Raw genomic sequence first — 8,765 nt, forward strand, 5'->3', positions numbered from 1 at the left:
AATAGGGATCATTTCACAAAATGGCGTCCACTGTACCAACTTCTTCGAATGCAACAAATCCATCCAATGCGTCAGCTCCAACAAATGGTACATTTCCATGGACGACAACAGAGGTGTTGGTCCTAACACGATGTTGGATTACCGTTTACGAGGGTCTACCAGTAATGGCTACCCTTAATTGCCTTGTAGGTGATGAATGGTCCCGCCTAATAGCTTTGTTCAACTATGAGGTAAGACAAGGACAACAACGGCTAAAACCCGATATTGTTAGTAAATGGATGGATTTAAAGAATAAAGTTATATGGTTCTATCGATGCTATATGAGAAAATGTGACGCTCTGATGAAGACGATGAAGAACTTCTTGAAGACATGAACGGATATTACCCGTGCGAGTTTGATGGAACTGATTTCGAGTATACAGACATTTGGAATCTGGTTAAAAATAAGCCTTTTTTCATGTAGACGATTGTTTTCGTATTTCTAATGTTTTATGTAATGTTTGTTAGTCGTACATCTTATTCGTAATGCTTATTTTTATGATTTTTTTTTTGTAATGTTTTTATGTTATTTGTAATGTTTATTTTGTTTGAATGTATAACAAAAAAAACACATATTTGTATTAAACAAAATTACTAAAAACAAGTATTTCATATTAATATATATATACAAAGTTCCTGGGATCAAGTTATATAGTATCCCAATTAATATTTGTCATCCTATTTCTGTAGAGAAATCCCGCATCTCTAGGTTCCTTATCAATCTTCACCGGTACCACCGAAACAATCATTTCCATAAACATGCATACGGATACTCCACAATCCCCTCTATCAAGAGTATATTCCTGTTGTGGCGCGTCTACAATATCAATAAACTCCACACTTGCTTTGTCTTTGTGTCCAACGGGGAAATCGTTTCAGTACTCAATGGCATCTAACTCTGAGATAATACTATCTCCAAAACTTTTGAATTCTCCACCAGTAAAGTACTTTGAGAAGAAATTCATAGATCGTGTTGAATCATAAATATCTACTTTCCAGGTATCTGAATGTAGCACTGCCATAAACCAATGGGTAGCAATAACATTTATGGGGAATAGAACCTACAAAACAAAAAATAAACTAAATAGTCGTAAATTCAGTAATATTTAATATATAAATAAATAATTATTAAACTTAACTAACCATATCCACATACTTTTATTTAGGACGGCCTCCAACACCATTTGCTACATTCCTAAAAAAATGATTTTTCGGGTTGCAAATTGATTTCTTGAGGATATATCGTCCACCTTGCGTTGACCGGCCGTCTTTCCATGAGCAAGGCACTCTATATTGCAATATGTGGTACATTTTAAGATAAAAATGTTACAATTATTTATATAAATTATCGTCTAAAAAAGTAGATAAAATTTAAATTTACCGAATGTTACCGAAGAAAGTAACCACCCAGAGTCAGTAACTGCAAGTAACCTCGACTAAAACTCCACATCCAGTGGGAGTATATGCAGCCTATGTTTAGTGTTGAATTTGGAAGAGATCATACTCCATTCTTTCCAAAAACTCAACGTACTAGCAGCATGAACACTGTCCAACAAGAGATGATTTGAAACATCATTACTCTATTCATTCAAAATGTCTTTATTTGCTTTTTCAGGACTCTCCACTACTTTTTTTCCTTGTTTTGGTGATTTTCTTCACTTTTGGTGTGGATTGCATCTAAATAATTAACATGTCAAATAATTATCAATAATGTAATATTTTATAAATATACCAAATTTAAAATATGAGTTTTGTACCACTGTCAACGGAGTCCGCTGATACCAAGGAACACCCCTCTTTCGTTGCGGCCTAATAATAGGAGTCACTATTTTTGTGTGATGTTCACCCACGTCTAGTGACGGCTCGACATGCGTAGGTGTATGCCCAACTTCCCCCTCTAAACCATGACTACCTATATCATCATAGTTCAACTGTGTACCGTGGTAATATGTTTCTTCTTCCTCTTCATTTATCATCTCCTCCTCCTCCTCCTCTCCAAACCCTGTGTTCGGCTCATCTTTTTTCTATAATACACAATCTACTTTAGAAGATAAGTCAGCCACAACGCCTAGTAGACACTTCACTAATGCCTTTGTGCTCGTCTTCTTCTTCTTTACCAACCTTGTTGATGTGTCTCTTGGCATATAAGTTCTTTCTATTTCAGGATGTTGCGAGGAAGAAGCATTTGTGCCAGATTCAGTAGAAGATGTTTCCGACTTATACTTCTTTCTTCGAGGAGGCGAGGCAACAACAGGTGGACTATTTTGGACCGGACTATGTTGCGGTGGGGGAGAGTCTGTACTATTTCCGACCGGAGTATGTTGCCGTGGCGGAGACTCTTGATGGCTAAGAGTCCAGTTCACGTAGCGAACATAAAACGGCAACATCAGCTCCGTCGGGTTTGCCACGACAGAAATTGGTTGGTTGTTTGGCTGCAAAAATCAGATTGTTAGTTTAACATGAAAAACATTGGAATTTGTAAATATATATAATCGTTAATATTAAAAAGCATACCACATACACGTTGTTTATTCGACGACATTGAACCCAAGTTAACGGTGTTTTACTTCTCCACAACCTCATCCGTGGCAATTCTGTCGACGTGTGTATATAAAACTGGGTTGCCTCGGGGAACGTCTCCAAAATCCATATCTATGGAAAAAAAGTGTAAGTATCATGCTATTATAGTATAAAAATCAAAATACAACGGTATTATATACTACAAACCGAAGTTCAATGTTTTTATCGTATAAAAATACAAAACTATGATAACTATTTAAATGCATTAGAAACTAACCTTAAACGGAAGCATAAAACCGGGAACGGTATACTTGTGTACTTTCTTGGATTCGGGATTGGCCTGCTTGAATAGTCAAAATTCTTCTATTTTCTTAAACATTCCACGCACCAACCGCGAAGTATATGTCCAGAAATATGTACACCATGCAAACCTGCAATTTTCAATTTATTTTTTATAATTATTATTATTGTATTTATACACAATCTTTAAATGCAATACCTGTTCCAATCATCGATATTATCATCAAGCTTGTATACTGCCGAGGGAATGCCCGTTTTAACGTCCCGTCCGTAGAGACCATTCAACATAAAAACAAGTTGGATAAGCATTACATCATCTTCATCCTGAAGTGACAAATAATTCGGAGACATAATGTAGTCTTCTAAATCTTTCAGCCACAAACGTGCATCAGAAATGTCTGGGAACAACCGAGCATGAATATTTGAATCTGACCGGCCTTTTTCGTCATGGAGTAAGTCCACATAAGGAACAACTTTTAAACCACAAATGAGAATATATTCAGTTTCACCAAAATCCAACTGCATCCCCTCTATATCAAAAAGAAACCTCCCCATTTCAAATACTTGTTGAGACCTTACTTCGTGCAACATCATCAAACGCACAAGTAAGGGATCACCATATGGGATATGCATTCCTAAGTATATTCCAAACGGCGAAGCTTTGAATAATAGTCGTTGTGATTGTGTTAGGAGCGGAAAATAGTCTTTAATGATAGTACCCACCACGCCTTTTAAAGTTAAATCCGCTTTTTGATTGAGATCATCGTGCTACAAAACATAACATTTAATTTCATATAAAACGTGAGTAATTGAAAATAAAAAACAAGGTTTCAAAATTACTTTTCTAATTCGGTTTATGAAATAAATAGCAACATACTTTTTATATATAACTAAATACCTCATATATAAAGGGATATAAAAGGGCATAATTTTTTTTTTTTTGGAAAAAGCATTTTCAAGTCATTCCGCGGAGGCTAGAGGTCATTCCGCGAAGAACCCTCTATGGAGTGGCCTACACCTCTGCGGAGACACAATTTTGGTCACTTAGATCATTTTGCGGATGGAATACATCACTCCGCGGAGGATCCTTTGTGGAATGACGTATCTCTCCGCGGAATGGATCTTCCCAAAATCGAATCCTGTGAATCCTAACATCCCAAATCTAAATCTGTATATATATTTCCATGTAATCAATTGGGTTTTTGTAACAATTGAATCAGATACAACATTAATCAAAAGAGGGGAATGTGAGAAATACCCGAGAGCCGAATCCATCGGCTAAAATATCGGGGAAATTACCGTCCATCGGTGCCGGATTTTAGGTCGTATGTACTCGAATCGCCGGAAAATGACGTCGTTTGATGTCGTTGTCGCCGGATTTTAAGTCGTCGCCGGAATCGTCGATATACACAGTCGATGTGGAGGAAGGGTTTTGGCCAAAGCGGAATCGGGGGACCAGGGGGGGACCAAAGACGAGGGAGTCAATTTTGTCAAAAAGATGAGGGTGAAATTACAAAACTACCCCTCTCCGCGGAGTATTCATGGTTCCGCAGAGGTCCGCAGAGGGTCCTTCGCGGAACGCATGTCTATATTCAGAATTTTAATTTTTCATGTCTAAATTTTGAATTTACACCCCATTTTTTTTTTTTTTTTTTTGACTCTAGCCAGTATTTTCCCCAACATTAATGTGGGGCTGGGTCCCACACAGTTCAAAAACAAGGAAATGAAAAAGAAAAATTGAGGGCAAGAAGAGGATAATTGAGTCCACTACTTTGTAGTACGCACATTAATCAGCTAAAATTCAATACGACCCATATGGGCCCACCTGATCCATCACATATCTTCGGAAAAGCACTGTGGTCCGACGCCATCACCGGTAGTCTCCGGCTAGACAATGGCAGCACTAACGAAGCATCTCCGCCAGCACCTGCCTCCAAACGGAGCTACAACAGTGTTTGCTGCCAACCGGAGTTAAGGCTTCGCACGTTAATTGAAAAACACAGCTCCTGCGCAAACCGCCAATGTCCGGATGACGAAATTCGCTCCTTCCTCAGCCAGATGTCGACAGTCGATCTCCTACCACGATATCTTCAGCGCCAACCACAATCACCACCACCGGTCACCCTCAACAGGTAACACAAGAGAATGGCGCCACCGGCGTTTGTATCGTTGCTCTGATCCCCTCTTGCAGACGAAGATCTCCAGCAAGGAATAACAAAATCCATCGTCGCCTATCATTGGAAAATTGTTGCTCCGATCTTCTGTCGCAAGCAAAGAGCTTGGCGAGGATCAAAGAACCAAAAAAAGATAAAAAAAAAAAAAAAAAAAAAAAAAAGGGGTTCACTCCTCCATGAATTCACAGGACCTCCAACATATTTTTTTTCTGTTTCTTTTTTGGACGTATCTCATAGCAGTGACAACATTGTGGTCCCAACAGCTACCCTTGTACCCTATACAACTGTTTAAAGTCATATACGGATAAAAAAAGAAAAGAAGAAAAAGTGGAATTGGGCTAACAAATTCGCAAATGGGCTATAACAGATCTATCTATGGGCTTCTTAGATAACAAGTTTGGGATCCCTTTATTACAATTGGCCTGCAACACTTACCTTGGGCTTTTCATAGGTTCTTTTATGAGCTATCTCAACAACAACAACAACAAATAGCCCACTAATTTTTCAAAGACAAAAAATAGCAATTTAACGTTGACGTGTCGCATGCTCCACTCGGCAAAATCCAATTCCACAAGTTGTATTGCTGTCATTCCAACTCGATTTTTCCAAAAAAAAAGGGAGAAGGAGTATTACATTACTGCTACTCGTGAAGCGTTTCGAAACAATCGAGACAAAAAATATGAATCAATTTATGATTTTAAGAAAACATACTAACTATCAAATTTGATTGTGCTGTCTTTTCAAATAACTGCTCCAACGCAGCGACACTCAGAACGCGCCGATAGCAAGCTCGTGGAGCAAAGCTCGGTCTGTAAAGAATTCGCAGTGGACTCGTGAAATGTGCACCGCTGACCAGTCACAATAAGTTTCCCCCAGTGGGCATAAAAATATAATCCTCTACCCGGTGCTCGGTGTGGATCTCATCCCCCTCGTCGGGGCGCGTGCATTTTCCTCGAATGGTGTTTATAAGGACCGATTTTCACAGCGTAACATCCCAAAAACAAGACCCAAAAATTTCATTTTTAAATTAATAAAACCGGTATTCCATAATCATCATCATAAGAAAATAAATGTGTCAATCATTACATCATATCAGAGTAAGTTAAGAAAATGCGGAACGACATGGTGTGTGCTCTGGAATCATCCCGAGCTCTTCCCTTTGAGAATAGAAGCACTTGAAACATAAACTAAAAACCGTAAGCATAAAGCTTAATGAGTTCCCCAAACACCACACACAGCACAACACAAATAAACAACTATGGGTTCTCAGCAACCCTGTGGACTATCAGCCGTCCCAGTGGGCTAACAGCACGCCCGGTGGATTATCAACAACCCTGGATACTATCAGCACTCTCAGTCACATATAAACCACATAACACAATAATAACAGCTAGACCCAGCTGGTCATCATAAATACATCTATTCTATTACACAGACTCATACAAACATGCAAGGGTCACAAAGGCAGCTAGCATCCTACATTCATAATTTAGTGAGTCGGCATTGGTGCCTTCAACTCACAAGAACCAGGAGAAAACTCACCTCGCACTTCTGAACCATACCGATAACTCCCTGGCTGCTGGTCCGACAAATCCCCGAGCTATCAATATCAAATAACATCCAATTAACAATTGCATTCCAGTCCATAACCATCAGACCAAAATTAGGGTAAATGACTAATTTACCCCTTATCGAGTTTTGACCAAGACTTAAGCCCAAATCTAATAATCCAAAAGGCCTAAATACCAAATAATCATACAAGGCCCAAACATGGCCTAATTTTCCAAATTGGGCCCAAAGCCTTCCATGGGCCTTAATCCAAGGTTCAACAACATTCTTAGTCCAAAATACTTAAATTTTGATGGCCCAACAAGGCCCTTAACATCTAAGCCCAAACTATGGCCCAAACCGAAGACCAAAAGATCTGGGGCCCACTCTGCTGAGTACGTGGGGCGTACTCAACTCCTAAACACATCGTACTTTCCTTAGGGCTTGTACGCTAAGCGTACCTGCTTGTATGCCCAGCATACCATCACATACATCCAATTTCCATATTAAGCTCTTATTCCATAAGGACTTTACTCTACAACCTAGATCTGACTTCATTGGACTGATTTATCACGTAAAGTTACTAACTTTACGTTCATGCATGGCTAAACGAAGCTCTTAAGCTTAAAAAGGACTTAATATGAGACTTAATGCATGCATGAGACCGAATACCCCATAAAGTTGGCACCTTTATGCTTAAGGAACTCCCAATAAGCTCATATCTAAAAGCATAAGTCCTTCAAACGTGTTAACTCAACAACCAATGCAAAAAGGGATCAAAACATAACAAATCAAGCCATAAAGAGATCTAAGCATCTACAAGCCAAGGTATGAACTTGATACCTCCAAAGTCTTGCAACAAGGGTGATAATTTTGGATCTAAAGGCTCCTCACCAAGCATAGCACATACCATCTTCTTTACTTCCTTCACAATGGGCAAAAATGACACCACAATTTGTGAGAAACAATAAATTATATATATATTCTATATTTATGAGATGAATTAAAGACAAGAAACTATAATGATCATAAAGGTGCCGAATGATTATTAATCACATCAATAGAAACTATAATATTCTATATATTCTGTAATTGCTTCAAAAGTTGTAACCCTAGAAGTTACATGCACACTATTTATAGACAAACCATTACAATAATTCCGATGTTGGACATGCCCATTTCGGAATTTGAATAAAACATTAAATCTGAAACTATACATTTGACACAACACTATTTTGGAATTAAAAATCTCCCCCATTTGTGTCAAATTAGAAGGAGATCTTCATCAAGCGTGAAAATTCTTTGGCATAATCTTCAAAAGTGATCCTATGACATAAAAGTACCAGCGAATCATATCGGAAATGCATTTGATGTCAGCACCAAAATTGGGTTTGTTGGCTGCGGCCGAAGATAAGATTGTTCTTAGAGCCATTGTGGAATACATGTGTTTATCTCTCAAAAAGAACATGCAGTTCTGAATCACTCCACCTTCTTTCTCTTTCTAAACAATGCTCCAATGCTTCTTCCGAATGATCCCTGTCTTCAAATGTTGGATATTTTCTGGTTGTTCTTCTGGTTTCAGAATTGGCATCTTCTTCAGAACAGATGCGACCTCAACATCCATTTTTGCAATTTCTAGGATGTAACACTTGATTATTCACTTCAAGTGTTCAAAAATTGGCTGATATTTCATCTCGTCTTTCGCAACAATGTAGAATAAGGATATCCAGTCATACGAGTTCATAAATGGCAGATCGGCCAAAGTGAACTCATGCAAAACATGATTAGTGCCTCGGAATCCCTTGAACTGTATATTTAGTAAGTCTTCAGTTTGAACCGAAAATCCATCCTTCAAAGCCATAATTCTTTTAAGCCCTATGTCTCATACTGCGGTTTCGCATATTTCAAGTAAAACGAAAAGAGCTTTCGATTTACAGCATTATCAGAGATCGCATATTTCTCAATCTTTTCAAAACACCTAAAGAGAAATGCCCTTGGAGTGATTAGAAAAAATCAAATTAACACTCCACATCATTATTTATGTCGAAGTACAATATTGGCTCTAGCCAGTATAGATTCGGATCATTAATGGCTTCTTTCTGTATACGTTCTAGAGACCAGGCAGGAAACAATGATTTATGAGTTAAGAATCTGTTTCGCATTCTTGGCTTCAGCTTCTTCTGC

General features: G+C 38.3%; 1 protein-coding gene across 5 annotated transcripts; it reads right to left on the minus strand.

Annotated features, from left to right (window-relative positions):
• Positions 1-630: 630 nt before the first annotated feature.
• LOC145117519 (uncharacterized) lies at positions 631-5,212 on the minus strand. 5 transcript variants are annotated; one of them, XM_079053806.1, is made up of 8 exons: positions 4,118-5,212; positions 3,059-3,627; positions 2,837-2,990; positions 2,561-2,691; positions 1,797-2,471; positions 1,421-1,716; positions 1,196-1,327; positions 631-1,100 (listed from the first exon to the last, which is right to left on the minus strand). In XM_079053806.1, the coding sequence occupies exons 1-3, from the start codon at positions 4,163-4,165 to the stop codon at positions 2,912-2,914; spliced, it is 696 nt and encodes a 231-aa protein (XP_078909932.1). In that variant the 5' UTR covers positions 4,166-5,212; the 3' UTR covers positions 631-1,100; positions 1,196-1,327; positions 1,421-1,716; positions 1,797-2,471; positions 2,561-2,691; positions 2,837-2,911. The 5 variants fall into 5 exon arrangements, with proteins under 5 accessions (XP_078909932.1, XP_078909935.1, XP_078909931.1 ...); XM_079053809.1 differs by having other exon boundaries at positions 1,431-1,716; positions 2,554-2,691; XM_079053805.1 differs by having other exon boundaries at positions 2,554-2,691.
• Positions 5,213-8,765: the final 3,553 nt, after the last annotated feature.

The sequence above is a fragment of the Lactuca virosa genome, chromosome 5 (genome assembly GCF_052849685.1).
Source record: "Lactuca virosa cultivar CGN04683 chromosome 5, Lactuca_virosa_CGN04683_v6, whole genome shotgun sequence".
NCBI lineage: Eukaryota > Viridiplantae > Streptophyta > Magnoliopsida > Asterales > Asteraceae > Lactuca > Lactuca virosa.

Excerpts from the sequence above, each read along its gene's own strand:
- LOC145117519 (XM_079053806.1), bottom strand. The coding sequence starts at position 4,165 with ATGGACGGTAATTTCCCCGATATTTTAGCCGATGGATTCGGCTCTCGG. Across the intron at positions 3,628-4,117 it reads CCGATGGATTCGGCTCTCGG|CACGATGATCTCAATCAAAA; the intron begins GTATTTCTCACA and ends TATGTTTTGTAG. Across the intron at positions 2,991-3,058 it reads AATATCGATGATTGGAACAG|GTTTGCATGGTGTACATATT; the intron begins GTATTGCATTTA and ends TGAAAATTGCAG.